The following is a 27301-nucleotide window of genomic DNA, read 5'->3' as shown; positions in this document are numbered from 1 at the left end:
TGTGTGTGTGTGTGTGTGTGTGTGTGTATATTGATGGAGTGCTATTGCAGGCAGGGTTCCTACATTTGGCAAAAAAATGTAGGAGGAATGTGTAACATGCGCGTGCACACACACATTCTCTCCCTTTGTTTTTTGCTCTCTTTGCTCACGCCTGGCTGCTGCAGATTTACAAAACTGCACAAATATCAGCATTACATTTTGAAGTGATTGTGCTCTCTGTGTTGGTTTTGTGTCTGTGGTCCGTCCCCTCAGAGGTCACCAAGGGGCCACGTGCCCGTCAGCAGGCATTAACAGAAACACACACGCAGATACACGGACAACAGCGCTCTTTATTTCAGCAGTTATTTAGTTATTAGTGTACATGAACACACACATGCACAAATACAAACACACACACACACACACACGTTCAGATCAGTCATGGTGGCTGAGGTAAATGGAAACTCACTGACTGTGTTTTTCTTACTGTGATTATGAAGTTTCTTTTTCCTTCCTTGGTCATTTCCTCCCTTCTTTGCTCTCTACAGTCTTTGTGTGTGTGTGTGTGTGTGTGTGTGTGTGTGTGTGTGTGTGTGTGTGTGTGTGCACCACTCCCTTGGTGCTGATGATTGGTTGAGCAGATCTGAGGAACACCTGAGTTTTCATTTAAACTCATCCCTTCTTCCTGCCCTTCATCTTCCTGCCCCAAGAGCCCCTCTGTCGTCTGGAATAATCCAGAGAGGTCACCGTCATCGTCACCGTCACCGTCACGAACACAGAACATCACACGTGGTCTTCTGGTGGAGTTTCGTTTGGTGCGCTCTGGACAGAGCTTGTTCTAGTTCTAGGTTCCTACACAGGAACGTGAGCAGATATGTTGTATTCTGGTGAACACAGGGGTGGGACCAGAGGTGTTTCATATCGGAGATGAATAAACAGCTGTTCTGTAGAAATATTACATTTTATAAAAACACTACATCTGCGATCACATTTAACTGACAGACTAGTTTTAAATAAATGAAGAATGTGAGATGAGTGCAGCTCCACTAGGTTTCGTATGCCAAAAAAATAAAAAACTGGACTTCAGTATTTGTGTAGCGCGTATTCAGTAAGCATGTGGACATTTCCTGGGAATCTGGTATGCTTGCCAAGATCTTGATGAAAGTTAATAATAGGCCTGTGCACCATTTGACTTAATTTCATATTAATTAGCTACGTTTTGATATACCAGGTTTGATATTCAGTGCATTTCTGCTTTAAAATTGAACTTTTATTACACAGTGGAGGGTTATATGGGGTTGCCAGATTGGGTACTGAAGTGGCTACTCCTGAAAACAGGGGCCTATAGGGCCAGTGAACCCATGAGTTCCTGCACACCCCGATTGTCCTCTTCCTGCTTTTCTGCTCCTTTATAGGAATGGGGCACCTGTGTGTGTGTCTGTTTAGATGGAGTTATTCACTGTGAGATATTTCAAAAACCAGGTTCTATGTGCAGAATTAGATCTGTCTGTCTGTCTGTCCAGACGTAGCGGTCGGTTCTCCGTTCGGCTGTGAGGAGCGTCAGGGCTGCGTGTTCATCTTTAACGGGGACTCGGACGGGATCCGACCCCTCGCCTCCCAGGTGCTGCGTGGGTCCTGGCCGTCATCTGGATCTCCACCTGGATTCGGCTTCACACTTCGTGGGGACGGGGACATCGACAACAACCACTACCCAGGTAACCGGAGCCCCGCCCACCTCACGTTGGTCCCCTCAAGCTCTGGATAGCACATCAGAGGAACACAGCCAAGAACATGAGTGTGAGAGCCCAGCAGAATGAGTGTGTGTGTTTCATGATGCCTCTACTGTTGGGGAATTTGTGATTCACTCTTGATGCAGGGTTTCATCTTTCATGTTTTTTGTGCGTGCATGTGTGTGTGTGTGTGTACATGCATGCATGGGTACCAGATGGCTTTTCCAGGCTGCAGGGCTGGTCTGGTTCTTTCACCAGAGGAAGAGTTCCACTCTCACCGGGTCAGAAAGATGTGTGTCTGTGTGTGTGTGTGTGTCTGTGTGTGTGTGGTTCATCACAGTTTAGTCTTGTGTGTTTGTTGTGTACAGTAACACACCTCATTCAGCATTAAATGTGAGAATCACACACAAAAACACATTAAGTTCATTACAGCTCTCGCACAAAGTAACTCACACACATCGACAGAGAGAGAGAGAGAGAGAGAGAGAGAGACGGGGCCACAGTAGTGCCAACACATTGGTCTCTTGTGAGTTCTCATTACAGACAGCTTGATGAAAGTATGTGGGTGGCATTCACAGCACAGTCACACACACTCTCACACAAACACACAGTCACACACACTGATCCTGGACCAGTGGCTCAGTGGAGAAACTCCACACATTCTGCAGCTCCATGTGATTTGAGCTGACTGCAGTGCAGCGTACAGCACTGACACCTGACCACACACTCAACCGAATGAGAGAGAGATTGTGTGTGTGTGTGTGTGTGTGTGTGTGTGAGGGTTAGTTTATGTGCCTGAATTTTCTTCAGCCCTCTGGCCATGGATAACATTCAGTATGAAGGGCATAAGTTAAAGTTGAAAGGTCAAGACCTCCTGATCAGCATTTAGTAAAATGTCTGTGTGTGTGTAGGCGCAGCTTATGTGAAACAAGACGTTTCTTGTTTTCTTTAACATGTTTGTGAGATGAAATGCCACCCACTTCTCATGTGTGTGAGTGAATGAGTGATGAGGGGATGAATGGTGGAGAGGAGGAGGGTGGAGACCAGGAGCAGCGCAGGACGTGTTGAGAGAGCAAGGAGAAAAGAGGGAGAAAATGAAGAGGGCGCTCACCTTAATGAGTTTAACAGACACACACGCGCTTTACAGACAGGTCTCGTTTCAGCAGATTAAATTAGTCCCTCACTGACTCCCATGGTGAAGGGTGTAAGCTTTCATTTTACTCACTTCTTTTTTATGTTTTCGTGTGTGTGTGTGTGTGTGTGTGTGTGTGTGTGTTAGGTTTTAAGTTACAATCCGGCATTCCATTCTGCAGTAGCTTGATTTATTCTGTTTATCAACCCTCACACACACACACACACCAACTACATCTTGTAATCCAAGTGTGTGTGTTAACCTTTTTATTAAATTCTGTTTTATCAAAACAGTGATACTTAAACAGTAAAAAAATCCTCATTAATAAGTCTAATTATACCACAAAACCCTATATAATATAAATCAATAATATGATATAATCACACACATAGTTTTAGAATATAATTGATCTGTGATTGTCTTTTGAAACTGAATCTGTGTGCATCTGAAAAATGAGTCAACCTGTGAAATCATCATTAGATGTAATATATATCTCACACACACAATTATCAAACAGAGGCCTCTCACGTTTTCCCCTGACCGTTCTGAACGAGTGTGTGTGTGTGTGTGTGTGTGTCTGAGATGAAGATTGGTGGTGATGTAGAAATCTTTTCCAGCTGTGTTACACTTTGAAGCCAACATGCTGTCTGCCTCTCTCTCTCTCTCTCTCTCTCTCTTTGTAGATCTGATTGTTGGAGCCTTTGGTGTTGGGAAAGCTGTGGTGTACAGGTGAGAACCACCCCCCCACACACACCACACACACACACACACACACTCACAGATTCTTCTCATGCATGCAGCATGTCTGTGTGTGTTTGTGTGAATCTGTTTGCAGGGCGCGGCCCGTTGTGACGATCAATGCTCACCTTATCCTGACTCCACGAGTCCTCAACCCCGACGAGAAGAGCTGCCGTCTCCCCGACACTGGCACCATGGCAGCCTGGTGAGGCATTATGGGATTTCAAAACATCAGACAGTTGGAGACGATATGGAGAGAAGGAGAAACTTTGACAAGTACACACACGCAGGCATGTATGGTGGAGGGGGTCAGAGGTCAAGCTCAGGTCACAGGGGCCAGGATGTGGCATAATTACCCCAGTCACAGCAGTAAATGGGCATGCTCACACACACACACACACCCTTGAATATTTGCATTAACCCTGCATGACGACACCTTCGGAGGTCAAGGCGGGGCTGGATTCCATCAGGTCCGGTTCCACACAGAACATGAGATGATGCAGTACTCTCACATGCTGGATGTGTGTGTGTGTGTGTGTGTGTGTGTGTGTGTGTGTGTGTGTGATGTCATTGTACGTCTGTACATACACATTCACACACACACACGCCTGCCCCCACCAGTTTCTATGACAGGCTGTGTGTTTATGAATTCTCTATATTTGTATTATGCTGACACATTCCTCACAAGCAGCGGAGCTTATGGTTGTCATGGGAGACGGAAATTTCCTGTTAGCAGGAGTTGCATTTTACTCAGTGCTGCACACAGTACCATGTGTGTGTGCGTGTGTGTGTGTGTGTGTGTGTGTGTGTGTATGCATTTAGGGAATTATTCCTGACCTAAACACAAGGCTCCATTACCAACAATTACAGAAAGACAGGAAGTTGCCAAATGGGTGTTAAATAATTCAATATCCCGGCCTAAGGGAGTACACTGATATCAGAAAACAGGAAGTTTGTGTGTGCGTGTTGGGAAAATTGGTGTATGTGTGTATATAAATGATGTGTGTGTCTGTTTGTGTTTGATTGTCTCTTTCAGTCTCCAAATGGCTGTTTGCATTCAAATGTCTGGTGTCGGGCTTCCTGAATCTATAGGTCAGTGACATTCTAAATCATATGTGTGTGTGTGTGTGTGTGTGTGTGTGTGTGTTGCGTGTGCATGTGTGTCTGTGTATTGCATGTGCTATGTCCACAATATGTCCACATTTCCTGTCCACACACACACACTTGCTGGGTGAGAATAATCTATTTCCTTCAGGTTATCTGGAGAACCTCGGGTCATTAATGTGTGTGTGTGTGTCTCTACATGTTCAAATTCATAAATAATGAATTTGGAGGAATGCATGCACACACACACACACACACACACACACACACACTTCCTGTTTCAAGTTCAAGTGAGTTTTATTGTCATTTCAGCTACATACTTGTCAGACAAAACATAGTAAAACAAATGTAACAAAAGTCAGTAGTTACAGGGACAGTCCCCCCCTGGAGACACTGAGGGCTAAGGGTCTTGTTCAGGGACACAATGGTAGTAAGTGGGGTAACAGAGGCAACTGTCTTGCCAACTAGGCTACTAGAACCCGTATTAGTTTTACTCAGAAGTGTGAATGACTCTTTACTCTAAACCCCTCATCTGATTCAGTTTATGTGTATTAAGAGCTGCATTGTTTGTCATTGTTCTTATTGTGTGTGTGTGTGTGTGTGTGTGTGTGTGTGTGTGTGTGTGTGTGTAGCTCTACAGACAGAATTACAGCTGGACTGGTTGAAGCAGAGGGGCGCTGTGAAGCGGGTTCTGTTCATAAACTCCAGACAGCACCAGCTTAACCACCTTCTTGTTCTGAGCAACCGGGATCAGCACCTGTGTTACAACCACACCATCTTTCTACGGGTTAGATATGCGCACACACACACACACACAAACCGATGCAGTTGGAGAAACTGTTCTGTGGTTGTTCTATGCAGGCCATCATTACACAGTGTTGACTCTGCACCCTTCCTGCTTTGTTTTGATGCATGTGTGATGTATAGGATGAGGCGGAGTTTCGTGACAAGTTGACGCCCATCAGCATGACCCTAAACTACAGTTTGCATGAGAGCGTCACCCATCCAGGCCAATCCCTCCGCCCCATTCTGGACCATTACAGCAAGACCTTCCACCAGGAACAGGTGTGTGTGTGTACGTGTGTGTGTTCAGATTGTGAGTTATAGTTGCATTATTTAAAGAAGTGGTTTTCCGATGTGTGTGCCTGTGTGTTCTAGGCTTACATCCTTTTGGATTGTGGAGAAGACAACATGTGTATACCAAATCTTAAGCTGTCTGCCTTCATGTAAGTATGTGTGTGTGTGTCTGTGTTAATAAATTTGTGTTAAGTTTCTCTATCTTTGAGTTTTCTGTGTAACGATGCTCTGTAGCTTAGTAGCTGTAACACTTTAATGTGTGTGTGTGTGTGTGTAGGGATCAGGAGGAGCTGGTTATTGGTGATGATAACCCTCTGACTCTGATTATTAACTCAGCCAATGAGGGTGAAGGAGCTTATGAGGCGGAGCTTCATGTGCTCCTTCCACCAGAAGCAGAATATGTTGGAGTTGAGAGAAGACGTGAGGTACACACACACACACACACACACAGTACTGAACCCTGAACAGAAATCTACATTTATAACTTTATAAAGACATTATTTTCATTTTCTAAATGAAATTCTTCATCAGGCTTGACTGTGACGTAGGCTTGCCTGTCAAGGTTTACAGATCAAGAGGGATTATGTACTGAGAGAAAATTAATTGAAGGCCCAAGCACTGAACCCTGCAGCACCCCGTATTTTATTATCACAGTTTGTTTTGAGTGCAACAAAAAGAGCCAACTAGAGCTTAGCCAGTTCAAGAGTCTTTCTTTTTCAGTGAGATAAACTGAAGTAGATTAAAAATATATCACACACAAACACATACATACATACATACATACATATACAGTATGTGTGTTTGGGAAAGAAATCAACAACATGAAAAAACAAAAAATGAGCAGTGAAAAAAAGACAAAAATAGAAAATCAATGTAGGCTACAGAGTGCTGGTTCCAGAGTATGAAACTGACTGGTGGTTTCATGGGGATAGAGGCTTCTATTTTAGCCATAATATTCATGAAGATCATTCCTGGGGTTAGACGGGTCTCGGGTGATCCTTGTTGCTCTGGTCCTGCACCTCCTGGCGTAAATGTCCTACCGATCTGTCACCTGGATTGCTCTCTTTATTTAATAGAATCTGTCGAAATGTATTCAGAAGCACGGTCCTGATATGATGACAGAAGGAGGTTGTTTAGGACATTCAGCCCAAGTTGGTCAGGGGTTCTGAATCTTTGTGGTTCTTTGCGAGAGATCCTCCCTGCTCTCCCCGAGTGTGACTGAAGTGGAGGTTACATTCTGAAGATGTGAGTGTGGAGGTCGAATGCTGTGCTGTCTCTCACACAGGACCTTCAGAGGCTAAACTGTGAGCACCGTGCAGAGAACCAGACGAGGATGGTGGTGTGTGACCTGGGCAACCCCATGGTGGCAGGAACTAATGTAAGACACAGACACACACACACACACACACACTCAAACCCTGACTGGACTGCTCAGAACAAAACTGCAGATATAAAACACACATGAGATTCCTTTATAAACGTTGTAAATTGTAAACAAAGCAACATGTTTCATATCTGAGGCTCTTGAGCATTTGCCGTGATGACAGCCCTTGACATCTCTTGGCTCTTGGGGACGTTTTTCCTCCCGGTCCTGATGGAGTTCCTGTGTTGAGAACCTGTTGCTGCTTCACTCGTGTTAATGATCTCATCTCCTGAAGCTGACGATGACGGTGACAGTAGTGTTAGAGTAGCCATGAAGGTAAAGAGTGGCGCCTCTGAACAGAACGTAATCACTGCTAGTGTATTTGTTCGAGTTGTGAGTAGAACAGAAAGAGTAAAATAGGATTTGTTAAACACTCTTTTTGATAAATCTATTATGTGGCTGTTTTCTCTTATGAGCAAACTGCACTGTGTGTGTGTGTGTGTGTGTGTGTGTGTGTGTGTGTGTGTGTGTGTGTTAAACTGGTCACTGATCTCTGTTCCAGATGTTTAAATTATTCAGATCTGTTACATGTTGGCTATTAGAAATATGCCATTTGACACAAATATGTGTGTGTGTGTGTGTGTGTGTGTGTGTGTGTGTCAGTCACTTCATATGAACCGCATCTGTCATCAGCGTTCAGGCACTGCAAAGGTAAAAAGTAGTAATATTTCAGAAGGAGAAGAGAATGGAGAGGAAGTGAGGAGTTCAGGTGTCCACATGAAGACAGGAGGAGGGGGGAGGGGAGAAAGAGGAGGAGGAGCGAGTGATGAGGAGGTCAGGAGTGAGCGAGGGAGAGAGGCAGGGGGACTTTAATGAACAAGAGAGAGAGACAAACTAACAGCTTCCAGATTTGGACTGTGAGGTTACAGAGAACCTTCAGCACCAGTGTGTGTGTTTGTGTATGTGTGTGTGCTTTAGTATATGTATATTGCATGTTTGTGTATGTGTATGTGTGTGTGTGTGTGTGTGGTGTGTGTGTGTAGCTTTAGCATGTGTATGTTGCATGTTTGTGTGTGTGTGCATGCCTCAGGGGTTAAAGCCACATGGGCCAAATTAGCATGGCACCAGGAAATGAGAATGACAAGGCCACAAACCCCCCCTCTTCCCTATCACACACACACACTCACACACACACACACACTGAAATGGTCTGTCCTTCTACCAGTGTCTTCACTGGCAGCACAGACTGGTTTCCTTCAACCAGCAAATAAAAACCAGAACACATCGCATCAGAGAAAGACGTTCTGTTCTGTAAACGTTTTGATCTTCTCTCTGGCGGAGAAGGAGCGCAGTGCCTGATGGGTAAAACTCACCCCCGAGTTGTATACCTGTGTCGCCCCCTATAGGATCTCATTGAGCCACAATGTTCTCTGATCCTGGTCATGGGTCCATCAGAATGCAGATGTTCTTCAGAGCCCTGTCTGGTGATATCGAGGTCACTGGTCTGAATTCGGCCTCTGCTGAACATCAGGAAGATGCGGAGATCAGTTGAAACCTGGCCAGAGGGGACAGGGTCACTACGGGGACCGTGTCTTAGGAGCACCCTCTGCCTTTGGACTCAGTTCAGAGGGAAGAGGAACTCTACTGTAGTCAACACCCTACAGAGCAGCTCTGGTCCCCTGTGTGTGTGTGTGTGTGTGTGTAAGAGGAAAGGGGACGCTTCTTAATGAGATCCAGACTTGTGTACTCCTTTGTGAGCATGTGTGTGTGTGTGTGTGTGTGTGTGTGTGTGTGTTTATAAATAGCTGTTTCTTATGTGTGACTGGTGCCTCAAACCAGGCTGTTGCTGTGACAATCCAGATGTGTTTGGATGGTAAACATGCAGTCATACACACACACACACACACACACACGCATACCAGTCTGTACCCTCCACACACCCGGTTTTTACTGGAACACTGATCATCCACAATTTGAGGTATCTGCTACAAGGCGTTCAGGCCATGTTCAGGCGGGTGGCAAGAGCTTCACTCTTCTCACAGGCTGAAAAAAACCTCCAAGCTGGTAAAGAAGTGGGTTCAAAACCCCGAGCCACCAAGGTGCCACTGAGGTCCCTTGATCAAGGGTACGTCCCCACACACTGCTCCCTGGGCGCCTGTCATGGCCGCCCACTGCTCACCAAGGTTAAATGCAGGGGACACACTTTGTTGTGACAATGACAAAAACAATCACTTCAATGTTTTGCTAAAACCCACAGCAGGTGTTGTGCGGACACACACTCATATATGCACAAGTGTTTATCACTACCATTTAATGACATATTCTACACTTACACACATTTCTAAATGGTGTAGACACTGTTGTGTGGGAGCATTTGTGTGTGGGTTAATGAGTTGGTGTGTACGTGTGAACGGTGTGTGTAGGGGATTAGTAAGTGTGTGTGAGAGGGAGCTCAGCTCGGCTTGTTACATTCTTCCGTTTGTAGTAAAGTGACTTTGTAGTTTAGGAGAATTTCTGCCAGTGGGAAAGTAATTTACACTCTCTGTGTGTGTGTGTGTGTGTGTGTGTCTCATTTTTTCTCTGCATGGTTAAAAAATGTAGGGTGCATATGGCCCTCTGTGTGTGTGAGTGTGTGTGTGTGTGTGTGTGTGTGTGAGTCACAGGAGGGTTTTGAGGCTGTATTGTGAGAATATCCAGACATACTTCTAGCACCGCTGCACTCTTCTAAAACACACACACACACACACACACACACAGACTTAAGTGTGTGTCCCTGCTGTTCTTCTGTGAGTGTTTACAGATGCACTGATGGACCTTTGATGTTTTACTCTGTCCAGCAATGTGTCTCCAGCATCTACGATCACCCTCTGTCTCTCGCTTTGTCTCTCCGTCTCTCCATCTCTGTAGTTGCTGGTTGGTCTGCGTTTTGCTGCGCCGCGATTGGAGGAGTCCGGTCCTCGCATCAGTTTTGAGCTACAGATACACAGGTTTGCGCGCTCTCTCTCTCCCTCTCTCCCTCTCTCACTCACACATTGTTTGTTTTTTCTTTCCTTTAAACACATTTTTCTAAACCAACAATCTGTCAGATAAGTGAACTGAAACACTTGCGCACACACACACATAATACACACACACACACACGGAGAGTTTTGTAGGAATGTTCTGATGATTTTACCAGGCCTCGGTTTTACTTTCAGGGTCCTGATGAAAAGAACATGTACTCTTCCTCTTTCACACACACACATACACACACACACACACACACACAAGTACAGATATTTTGACTACTGCACATTTGGTCAGTAGCTTGTGGTGAGTATGTGAGAAAGACATTCTCCAAGAGTATAAGTGTGTGTGTGCTTGTGCTTCTTCTATCACAGTGAGTATCAGATGTCCTCATGAAGACATGAGCAGGAGGGCTTTTGTTTGTGAAACGGCATTAGTTGAGAAAATGTTTATATATAAAAGATAAATACTTAAAGAAATATTACCATAGCGTACGATCTGTTTTCTCACATAACTGTCGGCGAGACACTTAACCTAAAGTGGATTTAAGTGAACCTAGAATAAATATATGTGAGTGTGTATTATAAATGTGTCTTCTATATATTCATCTATAGTACTTATATATATTTTATATGTTTACAACATTACTGTGTATGTCGAATATTATACACAAATAAGTATATATGTGTGTGTGTGTGTGTGTGTGTGTGTGGTGTGTGTGTGTGTGTGTGTGTGTGTCCTCATAATGTCTCCAAACAGAGAGAATAGTCCTAAACCTTTGAGGACTGATACTAATCCTCACCTGCGCAAACAGAAAATATCCATTCACCGTTTGCTCATGTTCCGGGCTTTGTGTGGACATTTGGTCCCCAGTTTGATTGAGGAATTCAGAACACACTCCATTCTTCAGCTCACACACATGAACAGAACAGAGGACAGGCGTGAATGTCCTCCTCTGTCCTCCTGCTTAAAGCACACACACACACAGTTTCTCTATGGTAGATATAGGGTGGCTGTTTTATGTGTGAAGATTAATCTGTGTGTGTGTGTGTGTGTGTGTGTATATGTCCCACAGCTCGAATAAAGACAGCTCGAGGAGTAATCCTGTGACATTGACTGTCAACATCGCAGCCAGGGCTGAGGTGGACCTCAGAGGGTGGGTGCCCAGATCTTTTCTATCCCGACACTAAGACAGTAGTGAGGCCGCTCAGTGGTGAGACTTGCATGTGAGCGTATTATACCTGATCGACAATGCGCTATAAATCAACACTGGATTATGATTGGCAAGTAGGTGGTCATTAAATCCGGTCGTGTGCTTTATTAAGCAAGATACCATGGTGTACGTTCCACTTCAAGCAGAAACTTTTAGTAATTTATAGAACAAATCAAAAAACACATAATCTGTGTTAATCCCTGTTTACAGTTATCATGATTTCAAAAATGTAAACTGGACCAATAAAAATATGCAGCTCATCCAGCTTTTTTCTCAATGAGTGTATTTGTGTTTTTCATCTGAACACATGGAAGGGCCCTTGTGTAACCTTCGACCTTCTGTGTAGGCTAATAAGGAAGTCCTTAACCCCCCCACCACCCCTCCCTCTGCAGGGTATCCCATCCGGCGCAGATCGTGCTGCCGCTTCCCAACTGGAACCCAAGAGAAGCCAGTCAGAGAGGAAGACACTGGGCCCACTGGTGCAGCATATATATGAGGTAGACACACACACACACAAACATCTGCGCCGAAGCTGAAAAGTGAATTTTGACTGCGTTGTGCTGCACACATCAGCGTGAAGATGACCCATGACCTGTTGCAAGTTAAAGTCACTCTGACCATGACGTCACATCGGCGCTGTTCAGAATGTTCCTAGGACAGGACAGGCATTCCAAGATGTCCCCAAGCGTCGCGTAGAAGACAGTGATGAACGTTTCAACCGCTGATTACTCCTGATTGCAGCGGAGAACGGGAACTGAACTGAACCGTTTACCCAGCGAGGACAAGCCGAATGGGGTCCAGACTGCGGTTTTTGTCTCACGGTTTTACCCTGGGGGTGACATGGGGACCAAACAGACTCCGCCTTCAATTCCACATATGACTGCTGTTATTACTGGTCCTCGCAAAGAAAGAGGGACAAAGAGAGGAAGTGAGGTGGGCGGAGCTTCTGAACGCCGTCTGCCCTGCAGATACTAATTGCTGTAATGAGCTGTAATATTTATCAGACCTGCGCAGCTGCTTCAGGTTACAGAGTCTGAGGTTCCGCCGTTTAGTTCCAGACCGCAGAACTCTACTGGGAACATGATTCTGTGTGTTCTGTGCATCAGGGTGGGATGTTCATGCAGATTTGTTGGCTCCGTCACTGGTCCACCATGCAGTCCTTCCGATTCATTTCCCTCATTCGCTGCTTGCTACGATAACTCTAAGAGAGCGTTGATTTCAAAATGATGAATGCATCTGACCTCTTGACCTCGACAGCTTCATAACCTGGGTCCAAGTTCCCTGAGCCGGACGCTGCTGACGCTGGGCTGGCCGGCGCGTTTCCGTGACGAGCATCTCCTGTACGCCCTGCAGATCCTCACCGAGGGTCCCATCCGCTGCCATAGCAACCATACACTTAACCCACTACAGCTGGAGGTATCTATACACACACACACTCACACACAGACACTGGTATTGTGTTTTTACCTGCTGATGGACTTCTTCTGTCCCTCAGACATCTCCGTCTCTCCAGGACACTCCTGAGCTGCTGGGTTTTCTGAAGAACACAAGCAGCCTGAGACGCAGCAGGAGAGCTGCCAGCTCCACTCAGAGCAGCAAAGCGCTGGTACACACACACACACACACACACACACACACACACACAGCTGACCTATAATATCACTTAGAGTTCAAGGGTCATCTGTCAGCATCCAACACAGCATCTCTCATTTAACTCCCTGCATGAGTGTGTGCTGGAATGTGAGTGTTTGCACATGTGAGAGTGTGTATGTGATTCTGTGTGTGTGAGTGAGAGGGAGAGAGAGAGAGCAGCTGGTCCCGATAAGAACTGTCCATCAAACCTCTAGGTCAGATAAGGTAGGGTCAAGGATCAAGTACACATCTCTCTCTCTCTCTCTCACACACACACACACACACACACACGTTCTGCAGATGAAGCACCAATCAGGAACACATGTGTGAATATTCAGTATTGTACACACAGAGATCTTATACAGACACACTAGAGACACTAACAGAGAGGATGGAGACCGTATGGAATGGTGTTCAGTTTTAATGCTTTTGCTGTTACATTCACCTCTGAGGGTTTCTACAGACCCTGTGACGGAACGTCTGTGTGTCTCCAGAACTGTTCCACCGTGACGTGTTTCAGTGTGGAGTGTGTCGTGTCCCGACTGGATCGAGGGCAGAGCGCCGTGGTGAAAATCCGCTCACGACTGTGGACCAGTACCTTTTTAGAGGTAAAATACACACACACAGAAGGTGGAGGCTGAAGGCTGCAGGATTTATTCCCACCTGCTTCATTTGTCTGATGTGATCCCAGTTTTCCTGACGTTGCTGACATTCTGGCTCTATCACTCCATAAATCCACTTTCCTCTCTTCTCTCTCAGTATCAGGTGTCGACACAAAACACAAAAAGAACAAAGATAACCCCTCTCTGTCCCACGCAATCCGGCCTCGTCTTCTGTTTCCTTCTCCTTTCTGTTCTTCAGCCTCTTTCTTCTCTGTCACGAGCGAGTGAAAACGGACCAAAGACAGGAAGAGCATCGGAGTCTTTCATTCCCTACAAATGAGCATTAATACTCACTCGCCACTTCTAACGCACTCTCTCTCAGTTCATTTCATGCTGTTACAATGAAACGACCTCCTTCTCCTTCTTCTCAGTGACCTGCGATATCACCTCAATACCATCAGGAAAAATAAGACTTAAATCATTATAGTTGTTCATCCAGCCTATCTTAACTGTAGTTTCAGTCCCGTCTGTGTGTCAAACTGCCATTTTAGTCTTTATTAGTCTTAGTCACGTCCACACTCATTTTAATTTAGTCAAGTTTTAGTCTAATCTTATTTTAGTCAGAATTATCCATGACAATTTTAGTCTAGTTTTAGTCAATGAAAAGTCTATTTTTGTCTATTTTTTAGCGAGGCAATTCTGTTTTAACCCATTCAACATGTAGTACAAGTAGAATAGAGGAAAAAACATTTTCTTTTAGTTAAACCCATTTCACAATTAAAACAAGGTTATAGAGACAGGGAGTGGAAATACTGCATACAAATAATAATAATGTGATTAAATGAGAGGAAATAACATCTTATCTTGTTTTCATCACTGAAAACGACATTTTAGTCTAGTTTTTATTTTGTAAACCATATTTAGTATCAACAATATTATATGAAATGTTTGACCAGCATTTGTCTCATCTCGTTTCAGTCACGTGATAAAGGTTCATTGACAAATATATTTTATTAACTAAATCACTGCGTAAAAATTGATCAGACGCCCTCATCCAGAACACCTTACAATCAGGATTTACAGGCACTAGAGACACTCAGGGCTAAGTGTCTTGCTCAGGGACACGCTCAGTGTGCTGATACTGGACACCAGAGGATGCCTCACCATGTTGATCTATTGAATTATCTTTATTTTTGTCCCACCCCAGTACTAATGCATTGAACGTACATGGTGTGTTGTGTTACATTATGTCATTGTGCTACATTACAGTAAGTCTTGTGTTTGTGCAGAGGCAGAACATCCCGTACGTCCTCAACTCCAGCTTGTCCTTCAGAGTGCAGGAGATGCCCTACAGAGTGATGCCTCACACTCTACCCCAGCACAGTGCATCGGTGAGTGTGTGTGTGTGTGTGTATGTTTGTAAATGGGTTCTCTGTGCTTTAACTGTGTGTGTGTGTGTGTGTGTGTGTGTGTGTGTGTGTCAGATCGGGACGTTCGTGGTGTGGGCCATACCTGACGTCTCGTTTGCTGTTCCTCTTTGGGTGATCATACTGGCCATCCTGCTGGGGTTACTGGTGTTAGCCATGCTAACACTGGCCATGTGGAAGGTACACACTTCTTCACATGCTTCAAACACATCACACACAGCAGTCTTTTCCTGTGCTAATGATGTGTCCATAAATTTCCCCAGCATGCACAGCCCAGGGACAAACGTGTGTCCATGACATTAATGTGTGTGTGTCATTTTCTGTGAAAAAGAACAGAGTAGAGGGGGGAACCAGCGAAGAGGGGTCTCAATTTTCAGTATTAATGAGTCGTTTAGAAGTGATCTTGTGTAGCAAATTGTGTGTGTAACAGATGTAATCAGTGTTTTGACTGCATTGCTCTCTGACTACTAATTGGCTTCGGGTCCCTGTAGGGGGTGTCATTACATTGGGTCACCAGTCCTGTCTGCAACCTTATACACACACACCACAAAACAGTGTAATGTCATTAGATTCTTTCTGCATGATGTCAATTTGTGTGTGAGAGTTCCACCGTGTAACACACACTTTATTCGTTTCACAACGAATGAGCTATGAAAGAAGTGTGAACTAATATCACCATTTAAGAACACCTATAACACTTATTAATCCCCTATGGTCAAGCGGTTACATTGCTTGTCTTTTGCGCGAGTGGCCCAGGTTCAGGTCCCACCAAGTTTTCTTTTCTTTTCCCACCTATCGTGTGAGGAGGCAGACTCATAATCAAAAGGTTGCAGATTACTGTCGTAGTGCCAATGAGGTATCGTCCCCACACTCTAGGACACATTTCATTGCGTGTCACCATGTGCTGTGCTTGCTGTGCATCATGACAGTCATACAGTACAGGCCAAAAGTTTGGACACACTTTTCATTCAACGTGTTTTCTGTATTTTCATGACCATTTACGTTGGTAGATTCTCACTGAAGGCATCAAAACTATGAATGAACACATGTGGAGTTCTGTACTTAACAAAAAAAGGTGAAATATAGAATATTTATATTCTAGTTTCTTTGCTCTGATTACTGCTTTGCACACTCTTGGCATTCTCTCGATGAGCTTCAAGAGGTCGTCACCTGAAATTTTCTAACAGTCTTGAAGGAGTTCCCAGAGGTGTTCAGCACTTGTTGGTCCAGCTCACCCCAAACCATCTGGACTGGGTTTCAGGTCTGGTGACTGTGGAGGTCAGGTCTCCACTTTTGTTAAGTACATAACTCCACATGTGTTCATTCATAGTTTGATGCCTTCAGTGAGAATCTACCAACGTAAATGGTCATGAAAATAAAGAAAACACATTGAATGAGAAGGTGTCCAAACTTTTGGCCTGTACTGTATATGAACCCCTGTTAAAATGGCAGGTTTTTATGGTTTTTATGGAGTCTCTTCCTATGTTTGATGTGGCCAAAAGAAAAAACATACATTAAGTGTTGAACATACTTTGTCAACAACTAGAAAAAAACGGGTCCATTTTGCAACCCCATTGGCCAGATATGTGGAAAATACAGGAGATTGTTGTCTCAATCGGTACTTGCCAGAAATTCCTGCAGCTCCTGTTGCTGTAGGTCTCTTGGCAGCCTCCCTGACCCATTTTCATCAGTTTTGGAGGGATTGTCCCTGTTCTTCACCACGTTTTGAAGGACCGTCTTCACTATGTATCCAACCCTGTGAAAATGTTTTTCTACTCATCTCCTGCTTTTCTACGATGAGATCCCTTTCATGCAATGTAAGCTTTCTGTGAACCATGGCTTTTGGTGAAGCATCAACTGTCAAGAAAATCCCACTAGGAAAGCTGAACATTTTGGGGGGGGTTTTCAGAGGCTCTTTAATTGATGACAGACGTGAACCCCAGAAGATGAATACTGTAATGAGGCTACGTTAAAGGGTGTGCACACTTATGTATCATGTTTAGTAGGGGCCAGTGGGTGGCCCTAGCGGTTAAGGAAGCGGCCCCGTATCAGAAGGTTGCCGGTTCGAATCCCCGATCCGCCAAGTTGCCACTGAGCAAAGCACCGTCCCCACACACTGCTCCCCGGGCGCCTGTCAAGGCCGCCCACTGCTCACCAAGGGTGATGGTTAAATGTTGTGCTGCTGTGTATTACAAGTGACAATCACTTCACTTTACATGTCATGTATTATTGTAGTGAGATCACAGAATCTGGCATTTTAACAGGGGTTTGTACACTTTTTATCTCCACTGTATTGCAGTAAATGAAAGTCAGAAGCATCGTGCTTCTCTTATGCTCTCATTCCGACGTTATGTTCTTATGTCTGCAGTGTGGATTCTTTGACCGGGCGCGGCCATCGAAAGATGATGATGTGTCAGATCGCAGAGCAGCTCAACGGACGACAAACTGACGGACGCATGACACTGTTTTGCTGAGCTGTGGAAGTGTTCGTCCTGTGCTCAACATCTTCAGTCGTATCTGCAGGAAGACCACCAAATGATGTGTAAAGGACGCCACTGTCCACTCCACTCCAGAAGGGGGCGGTTCTGCATGTTTGAGCATAGAACTTACTGTCGGCTCTGTCCTCCCCAGGTCCTGCTGAAATGCCACCATCTGCGTCTATGATGATCAAACCATTGGAGTTTAGCTTGAGGAACTGCCTTTAATATCTAACTGGCTTAGATATTTAGTGGAGAACGAGCACAGAATGTGCTACATCAAGACTCCAGTCACCTACAGAATCCAGGAGTTGCGTGGGAATAGAGGATCATTAGAACCGATGAAAATATCGAAGGTGGAGAACCTATCCATTGTACACCATTCTTAGCCGTCAACAGTTGATGATGCAATGGAACTGTTGCACAACTGCTCCTCCGCTCCACTCGTCTCCTGTAGATGAATGGAGGGGGGATCAGTCAAAAGGAGGTGCAGCAATAGTCTACCCCCTCCCTCCGTTGTTTTAATGGCGCCACCTCATGGACACAATCTGCAACAACAGGATTGGACACAGACAACCTGAGTACTGCAGCCTGGACCTGCTGATGTTCCATAAAGATCTCCGTTTGAAGATAGTGGGTTTGAACCTCTCGCTTTACCCAGTAAACCCAAGTGGCCTGTACTTAAACGATACAAACGCACCTTTACACAGATTTTAAAGGACCAAATGGTTGCTTTTTGGTTAAATGATGGTATCAGTGGTGTAAAACATTCCCTCATCAGGTTTCTCTGGTTTAAAATCTTTTACAGATCTCATCACACATATTAATGAAAAGTGCAATATTGTCATAATTGTTGGGAACACTGGTTTTAATAATTGTTATTTTTCTCATCTATATGTTCGTATTTGTGTTGTATGTACGGAAATGACATGGGTGCGCATTGGGGTGGACAAATCCCCATATATGATCACAATAGAAAGGGAACACTCACACACACAGATTTTTAAATAGTTCTTTAAAAAGTGCCTAGCGTCCATGTGCTGTACGAATATATGAAATACTTTTAAACTTGCTGTGGCGCATTGAGAGAAATGTCATTTTTATTGTAATATCCATGAGTCTGATGAACCTTCTAACATGCTGACAATAAAATCCCCACGCTGCCAGTCACTTTTATGTCTTTGAGACTTATTCATGTGAAAAAGTGTCTGTCGCAGATGAACGCTCCTAATGACATTTATGCCTTATGATCTTTTTGACAAAGAAGGGATTGATCCAGGAAAATTTAAGTACATCCACAGATCTGAGAGAAGTACATACATTTTTTACGTTCCCTCCGACCGGTGGAGGATCTGCCCCATGACGCAGGTACTGGTCTCTTTTAGCCACACCTTCATGTGATCTATATAAATAATGTTGTTTCTGACACTGAATGGCATTTGAGTGACAATCAGGAAACCCCGGCACTTTCTTACTGAATGTGGGCTAAATGCTGTTTTCGAACTGGATGGTGGGGTAGATGAATAAACATGAATAAACATGGTTTGTACGAATCCTTCCTCTTGTGTCCGTTTTTTTGCGTAACACCGTCTAAAACCCGTTTTGGAGGTGAAAAGTGGACCTACGGAACATTAGGCGGGTAATGACGATGTTCTTTGTACCACCGGAAACGCTGGATGATTCGAGTACAGCTCATTGTAGATTTACTGTGTAGTCGTCACATGGATGTGAATTGGCTGCCGTGAATCCAGTGATATGAGCTGCTGGACAATAGTGGCTGTTGGTCAGCTGTCAGACCGTGACCCGTTCTGCCGTTTTAAAGCCCCAGCACTGCAGCTTGGACATCTCGGCTGTTCTTCACGCTTGGAGATCTGTGAACGGAGGGACTTTAGAGAATGTCCTCTATGTCCTCAGCCCCATGAACCTGTCCAACAGCGGAGAAGTTGTGGAACTCCATCAGGACCTGTGCCACCTCCACCGAGAGAGACTCAAGCTATCCTGTCTGGAGGACAGTGGGGTGTGTCCAGACAGCATGAAAACCACAAACTCCAACCTACAGATGGAGCTGTGGAAGATCTCACGGTAAACTAGGTAAACGAAATCAATAATTGCTGCTGCTGCCTAACAGCGGGTGTGGAGTTACTGTCTTGAGACATTATAGAGACAAGAACTAGACTTTAATGTCCTTTCTGTTGTCCACGCAGAGTCAAGCCCAAAACACTGAGAAGAACATTAAGAAGGGTTTTGAAGGGTTTCACCAGTTTCTGTGAGATTAAGAAGAAGCCAGGAAAAAGAGATGGGCCACACACACAGTTGGACTTGAGTATTCTTCTGCTGTTTACAGCGGTTCAGTGCTACAGTGGAAGCTCAGACACCTAAATGTTCTTCCCTGCAGGATCCATAGAGGATTTCAGGAGCGCTGATCTCTGTGGACAAACACCTGGGGAACATGGAGTCTTGGAGAAGATGCAGATGGTTGACTACCGTGAGTTCATTTTGCTTACATGCACTCAGCTGTGATTCTGGGCCCGAACTCTGCGTGTCCTACCACTAAGATGTACTGGTGGACCAGCGTTCTCCTGTTCAGTCATTGTGATACACAGCACAATCCTCTGCTTTTAACCATCACCCTTGGTGAGCAGTGGGCACCATGACAGGCGCCCAGGGAGCAGTGTGTGGGGACGGTGCTTTCATTAAGGGGACCTCAGTGGCACCTTGGGATTCGAACCGGCAACCTTCTGATTACGGGGCCGCTTCCTTAACCACTAGGCCACCACTGGCCCATTTACAGTTTAGAAGATAACTGGTGCAGAACGAGGAAGGACCCTCAGCCAGTAAAAATTTCTGATAGCCAGAAGATCGTTCTGATGTCAGATCCAGTTCAGGGCGTCTTCAAGCCCCTCCCACAAACCTGGGGCAACATGGAACTTACAACATGGAACGCTTACCGCTGCTGACTTACGGGTCTGTGATCTGCAATGTGGCTTATATGGAATATTTATAGGCCTTTGCAGCCTTGTGCATGTTCTGACCCTAAGAGAGCAAAAAAAACTTCCTCAAGGCCAAACAGGCCCCAAGTTGTACTAAGTGGGAAAGAAGCTCAGATAAGAGTATGGGGTGGCTTGGGGTGTCCTTGACTATTGCAGCTGGGTAAACACATGCCCAGTTGTCAGTTGAAGGAAGCATATTCCTCATTTAAAAGGTATCAGTTATGTAGCCTGAGATTATTACAGAGCAAGTAGAAATCAATCAGATTCACCGGCACACACACAAATATTTCCTCTTTTGGGTCAGATTTCATGTTTGTATGCAGGAGTAAAAGATTGGGTGGCGACCTCTGTCGGTCACTCAATGAAAGATGGCAATGTGATCTGGGACATATATTGCACTTAATGGCCATGCTGATGTGCCGGAGTTAAATGGTTACACTAGATTTATAAGTGTATTTCTTCTTTTTTTTTGTGTCTTTTATTTTCTTATTTTCTAAAGACTTTTATTTTGTTCACCTGTATTCTGATGTGGGTAAGGGGATTATAATGATAATCCGGGTGTTTGTTTAATTGTAGAATGTAAAAATGTGTTTCTGGTTATGTTAAATATGTTTCTGTACTTTTGTTTGTTCAATTTATGATTCTTATAAAAAGTTATGTGGGTTCTAAAACTTTGATCACCCCCCGAAAAGTGGTTGGATGCGGCCGTGCCCTTGGGTTAGTGGGTTGGAGACCCGGTTTAGTCCTCTTAGACACATGGCATGAGCTGTGAGAGGTGCGTGGGGTTTGTGTGTAAAAAGTTATTTCTTCTATTTTAATTTATGTACATATTCGGAATATTTTGCATGTGTGTTATTTTGTGAATATTTTTTTAGGTTCTGTTATTACTGTATATTGTAGAGAGAGGTGCAGAGAGACGCGAGTTGTGACGCGATGTTCTGGCGTGACCTTGTTTTTATACAGAATACACTTTGCACGGAAAATCTCGTGGGTGTCGGCTCGTCATTACGGTTCAAGAAAAGAAATCAAAAAATTACACAACGCAGAAGAAGAACTGCTACACTGATTTAGTCTGTTTTTTGACTCACACTCAAAATTCTCCACAATTAAAGTCAGTGAACCTCATGGTACTTAAAAAAAGAAAAAGACCTTTTATGTTCTTCAGCATCATAAGTTTTTAAAGTTTCAGATTTGCAGCAGACACAAGAGAATGAAAAGTAAGAAAATTCATTTTATTTTAAATATATATATAAAAAAAAACAACAATCACAAAATCTCAGACCTACAAAAGCAGAGCAGCGACTCACTGGAGTTTCGGCTTAAAAACTGACATGTCGTCATCCAATTTTACTGTGGCTCCCACATGAGAATTTAAGGCAGCACAACCGAGCATTAAAGACGTCACTCGTCATATGAGGAACCGTTTGTCCACCAGGGTCTTGGCAGCCAGATTCCTCTGGCCAACGGCGTCACGAATCAGACGGAAAACCTGCAAAAGGAGAAGATCGGAATCTGCAATCATCTACAATGCTCTGTTTCCATTTGGAGGGAATGGCAGGGCCACATCTACACAGGGCGTGGCACTCTGAGGGCCACTCCCTCAGCCTCAGAATCATGTCTGAAAGCCCTACCGACTATGAATTTCCGTACTGATGGTAATACTGGTATTAATTTAATAAAGAAGATCTACCTGTTGATGCTAACTGATCACATGACACACACACACACACACTCAGGGCTTACCAGCTGCTGCAGGTAGGTGAGAACCGCAGCAAGTATGAAGCTCTGGCTGCCCAGGTCCACCACGCAGAAGAACAGGGTGTCAAAGATCAGAAGCGTCGCCTCATTTCCATAGAAAAGCACATCACTGAAGGAGTGGGACTCGTCTACACACACACACACACACACACACACACACACACACTCAGCAACAGAGGTGGAATATGACTCTCTATGACTGTATGAGTAGATCATGGATGATATTATTCAGTCACCGTTGTAGAAGATGCTTTTGTCCAGCGGCTCCACAAACTCCATACCGACAAGTCTCTCAAAAAGGAGCTTATCTCGCACCAGGTAGTCCATTTCACGGTGGGCCTGCAGACACACGCACACACACACACACACACACACACACACACAGTTTTAGCACCCTGAGTGTCTCCAGGGGGACTGTCCCTGTCACTACTGATTGTAAACGTAAAGGTTGAGTTGCGGAAGGCCGACCAGAACCAGCAAGGCCCAGGCATTGTGGAAAATAAAATTGAGTTGCAGAATTCATATTGTATATCCAAACAAATATCCTATATATTATATACATGTATGTTTATATGAGCTCTATATGCAAGTGGTATTCTATATGCACATCTAAACATGCACACACACACACACACACACACGACAATTCCTGCCCTTGAGTGAGCACACAAAGATCATTTACTTGGCTTGCAGGCATCTTAGGAAATGTTAAAACAAGTGTGCATCTCATTTTTAATTGGCTTTTCATACTTTAAGTCTGAGCGCATAGATAAGACTGGGCCACACACACACACGCAACGTGGGACAGGACACGTCCCCATATAAGCGCGCACACTTTTATTTGCCTTTTGGGTCCAGAGCAGTTGATGATGAATGAGCAAAGTGATTAAAAGTATAAGAATGAAGCCAGTTGGACGTGGTTCTGTGGGCTGGCTGCCTGTTGCCATTTCCTGCACGAATCCTCAGCATGCTCCACGAGCACGACCCAATCACACACACTCACGTGATCGATGACCGAACCCAGGAAGCGGTTCATGGTGTGGTACGCCTTGGTGCTCTGCTCAAACGGATTGGCTGAGGCATCCACCAATCGTGATGGCCCGTGTCTCTGTAACCGCAGAAGCAGTAGAGCTGTTATTGGGGCAGGAGGGGTGTGTGTGTGTGTGTGTGTGTGTGTGCGTCTCACCCTGGTCAGGGGCTCCAGTATCCGGTCATACTGAACTCTCAGGCGGTTGGTTATAGAGATCTGGAAAGTCTGAGTGTCTGAGTTTGGCAGGAGACCCCGCTGACCACACAGATTATCCTGGAGGAGTATACACACACACACACACACACACACACACACACACAGTTACAAAGACACTTTTCTACAGTATAACATTTACAGGAAAATAACTCTACTGACCGCCTCTCTTTTCAAATTGGAGTTCATCTCCTCCATGTTGGTGTCGGCGTGGCCGTGGACCGAGCGCCCGTGGATGTAGTAGCCAAAGCAGCGGTGAGACAGCAGCAGCACAGAGATCTGTCTCACACACACGGACAGAAATGAGATCCCGCTCGCATACACACGTAATGAAACACACAAACACACACTGTGCACAGTCTTGTATTTAGACTCACATTACTGATGGAGCAGAGGTCCACAAACTGGCGAATCTTATCCTCAACGAAACGCTCGTAAAACACTGTGAAGAACACAACCTACACACGCAACCACACAGAGTAACCGTTTTATTTGAAAGCGCAGTGTGTTTATACGTGTTGAGTATTCGTGTTGTCTATGTGCACTGCAAGTGTGTGTGTCTGTGTGTGTGTGTGTGTGTTCGCATACCTGCAGAAGACCAATGCAAAGCCAGAGTATGGAAGCGAGGCCATAGCGCAACACTAGGCTGTGGGGAGGGGTGTAAGCCTCTGGGGGGCGCTGGAGGGTCGACCACGGATCCCTGAGACCCAAATTAGAAAAGCCCACAACCTGCCAAACACACACACAGCTTCACACAGCTATACACACAGATAAAATTACTAGTCTGTCTTATGATCTTTCATCTTGATTTTTCAACCAGCATGGGTGATCAGGTGAGCAGCTGAACATCTCTGAATCATGAGAAATGGGTGTGACGTTGTGCTGTAAAGCCTCATAGAAGTAAAGCAGGTCTCCTGTTCCCACGACCAGAGTGGCCCAACGCAGCGCCTAACCCCACAAGTCCTGAAACTGTGGCACCACCATTGTGCAGTGCATCCAGAAAGTATTCCCATTAAATGCATTTTTCCCCTCAGAATTCTACACAAGGTTTCGTGAGGTTTCGGCAAATTAATTCAAAACAAAAACACAGAGAAATCCCATGTACATAAGTACCCGCAGAATTCACATTTAAGTTGTTTTGGGTGTTGTGTGTACAATTCTGACCATTTTGGAATAAGGCTGTAATATACTATACTACAGAACAAGTTTAACCCTACAGTGTGGCTGACCGGATGATGCTGCTGGACGCTGGGATGACAACAGACAGAGTGTGTGTGTGTGTGTGTGTGTGTGTGAGTACTTTACCTCCAGCAGAAATAGCACAGCAACAATCTGAAAGGTGGGGTTTATTTTACGGAGTGTCTGGATTTCATTCCACTCATTTGCCACAAAATACGTCCTCCAGATGCTGACCGGTGGAGCTCCAGACTTCGCTTCACCCCCAACTTACACACATACACACAGGTAAAAAGCATCATCACCATCATCATCGTCATCATCATAGACATAGCAGACAGCGTGGCGGCAGGTTCTCCGCTGCTTCTCCTCACCGTCCGCTCGGAGCGCCTTGTCCCGCGGTCTCTCCCAGTCGATGAAGAAAATGTCCACACACACCTGCTGAAGCAGCTTATGGAGGAACTGCACCGCCTGCAGGGAGAGGCGAACTGAGTGTGTGTGCAAATAGAAGAGATTTTGGAGGTGGGTGTGTGTGTGTGTGTGTGTGTTTTCTAACCTTCAGAGCAAAAGCACAGCCCACGTACGTCACAAAACGCTCCTCCTGTTGTGGTAAGGGCAGCAACACTGAGACAAACTGCTGGGCCTAAACACACACACACACACACACACACACACACTTTCAATAATAAATCCTCAACTGCTTTTGCTAACCCTGACGATCTCCTATCATAAAGGAGGGAATCAGAAAAGAAAAGGAGGGGCTTACTTGCAGTGTCTGCAGAGAACAAGCAGAGAGAGAGAAGAGGAGAATATTAAGCCATGGCGAAACACACACACACACACACACACACACACACAGAGTGAGAGTGCTGTAAAAGCTGTATTTTGAGGAAGAGGGCGGAAACTGAAAAATGGTGCAGAATATTTCAGGCAGGTTTCCTGTCATCACATGGATAAATGGACACACCCGAACACACACACACACACACACACACACACACACACACACACACACACCTTGTAGAAAATGAGCCAGTAAACGCCTGTTCCCACTGTGATGGCGAAGAAAACGTTGGCCAGGTCCCCAGCGTAGAAGAGCAGGAATTTGAGGACGGTCTGAAAGGAAAGTCAGCAGAAATGAACTTGAACGCCCCCCCCACCGAGACACGCCCGCTCTCACAGCTCACACCACCACTGGCAGCACTGACTCCGTTTAAAACATGATGCAGGGCGGTGGAGACCCTCAGCCTGTGTGTAGTTGTCCCCAATGAGTTGGGAGTTGGGTGTGAGTATGAAGTATATGGGTATAAATTTGTGTGTGTGCGTGTGTGTGTGTGTGTGTGTATGTACCTCCAGGTCAATAATCGGTGAGGAGATTCTTCGTTTCCAGCTCGCTGTCTTCAGTAAGGAGTACAGAACCGCCACCCCACCCAACACACCCAGTGCAATCTACACACACACACACACAAACACACACACACACAGGACCACAACAACAATTCCTTAATCATGAAAATGTTAGTTGGGAGATGTGAACATTTTCATCATACATTAATTCATAAACGAGGTAAACACACAAACACTTACAAGGGTGGTAGTAGCCTAGTGCGTAACACACTCGCCTATGAACCAGAAGACCCAGGTTCAAACCCCACTTACTACCATTGTGTCCCTGAGCAAGACACTTAACCCAGAGTGTCTCCAGGGGGGGACTGTCCCTGTAACTACTGATTGTAAGTCGCTCTGGTAAATGTAAATGTAAACTTACATCAGTCTTGACTCTGGCCTCGCTCTGATCCATCTCATATTCCACGGAGAATGACACCTACAGAAGAAACACATGACCAACCCTCTCATGTCATGAAAAGACAAGTAATGAAGCAGCGCAGAGACTCACAGGGACGGTCTGTGTGAGCGGATTGGTGATGGGGACGTCAGAGTAGGACATGGTGATGAGAGGCGGGTAAACCTCCCCCCGCTGAGTGTTAGGCATCAGCTGGAATCTGACAGAAAGAAAAGAACCTTCGTCATCTTCTTCTCACCTCGCCACCTTCACCATCATCATTTACTTCTCCCTGGAGCAGAAGCGTGTTTCACTCACCCAATCTTAATAGCCGTGGCAACACGTATGACTTTGGGCGGGATATTGAGACTCTTATCCCGCCCACTCAGAGTGTCCACAAGCAACAGCCTCCGTGTCAAATACCAATTATTCACACTTGATCCTGAAACAAGCGGGACAACATCAAACCGTCTGAACATGTTCACTAACGTCACATGATGTCTTCAGAATTTACAGAAGTAAACCGGTAGAAACAAGACATGTCTGCTTGCTGGGTAGTAGTACCCTAGTGGGTAACTTAACACTTACTACCATTGTGTCCCTGAGCAGGACACTTAACCCTGAGTGTCTGCAGGGGGGAACTGTCCCTGTACCTACTGATTGTAAGTCGCTCTGTAAATGCTGGTTACCTTTTTGTTGGTGTGTAATTATAAAGATTCTATAAAGAAGGGGAGGAGCCAGTTGGCATGATTGACAGCTCTCATTCTGACCATTTAAACCCCCATCTGTCAATACACGACACACACTGCTCCCCGGGTGCCTGTCATGGCTGCCCACTGCTCACCAAGGTGATTAGTTAAAAGCAGAGGAC

The 27301-nt window shown here is 45.1% G+C and overlaps 2 protein-coding genes across 4 annotated transcripts in view; one reads left to right on the top strand and one right to left on the bottom strand.

Annotated features, from left to right (window-relative positions):
• The window catches only part of LOC114790440 (integrin alpha-8-like), a 28131-nt gene extending 10679 nt beyond the window's left edge, over positions 1-17452 (top strand). The window contains 19 exon segments of the mRNA XM_028980506.1: positions 1503-1694; positions 3525-3570; positions 3677-3784; positions 4616-4671; positions 5316-5470; positions 5611-5748; positions 5842-5909; positions 6038-6185; positions 7046-7138; positions 10031-10110; positions 11205-11285; positions 11735-11799; positions 11802-11839; positions 12600-12758; positions 12838-12948; positions 13469-13582; positions 14866-14967; positions 15061-15183; positions 17372-17452. Of these exon segments, the coding sequence (XP_028836339.1) occupies positions 1503-1694; positions 3525-3570; positions 3677-3784; positions 4616-4671; positions 5316-5470; positions 5611-5748; positions 5842-5909; positions 6038-6185; positions 7046-7138; positions 10031-10110; positions 11205-11285; positions 11735-11799; positions 11802-11839; positions 12600-12758; positions 12838-12948; positions 13469-13582; positions 14866-14967; positions 15061-15183; positions 17372-17452 (1958 nt within the window).
• A 4229-nt stretch (positions 17453-21681) lies between these two features.
• Positions 21682-27301, bottom strand: part of LOC114790441 (meckelin-like) — a 13707-nt gene continuing 8087 nt past the window's right edge. For 2 of the 3 annotated variants that reach the window (XM_028980507.1, XM_028980509.1), the window contains exons 13-29: positions 26749-26872; positions 26545-26650; positions 26416-26472; positions 25998-26096; positions 25665-25763; positions 25414-25422; positions 25204-25290; positions 25022-25118; positions 24777-24916; positions 24060-24200; positions 23849-23929; positions 23634-23750; positions 23415-23531; positions 23232-23336; positions 22465-22567; positions 22214-22356; positions 21682-21959 (exon numbers count right to left, since the gene is read on the bottom strand). In XM_028980507.1, coding sequence (XP_028836340.1) covers positions 21879-21959; positions 22214-22356; positions 22465-22567; positions 23232-23336; positions 23415-23531; positions 23634-23750; positions 23849-23929; positions 24060-24200; positions 24777-24916; positions 25022-25118; positions 25204-25290; positions 25414-25422; positions 25665-25763; positions 25998-26096; positions 26416-26472; positions 26545-26650; positions 26749-26872 — 1706 coding nt within the window. In that variant the 3' untranslated portion in view covers positions 21682-21878. The remainder of the gene's footprint in view (positions 21960-22213; positions 22357-22464; positions 22568-23231; positions 23337-23414; positions 23532-23633; positions 23751-23848; positions 23930-24059; positions 24201-24776; positions 24917-25021; positions 25119-25203; positions 25291-25413; positions 25423-25664; positions 25764-25997; positions 26097-26415; positions 26473-26544; positions 26651-26748; positions 26873-27301) is intronic. The other variant, XM_028980508.1, reaches the window with a different exon arrangement.

The sequence above is a fragment of the Denticeps clupeoides genome, chromosome 5 (assembly GCF_900700375.1).
Source record: "Denticeps clupeoides chromosome 5, fDenClu1.1, whole genome shotgun sequence".
NCBI classification, from domain to species: domain Eukaryota; kingdom Metazoa; phylum Chordata; class Actinopteri; order Clupeiformes; family Denticipitidae; genus Denticeps; species Denticeps clupeoides.
Note: the sequence above shows the minus strand (reverse complement) of the source record. Positions and strands in the feature narration are given on the sequence as shown.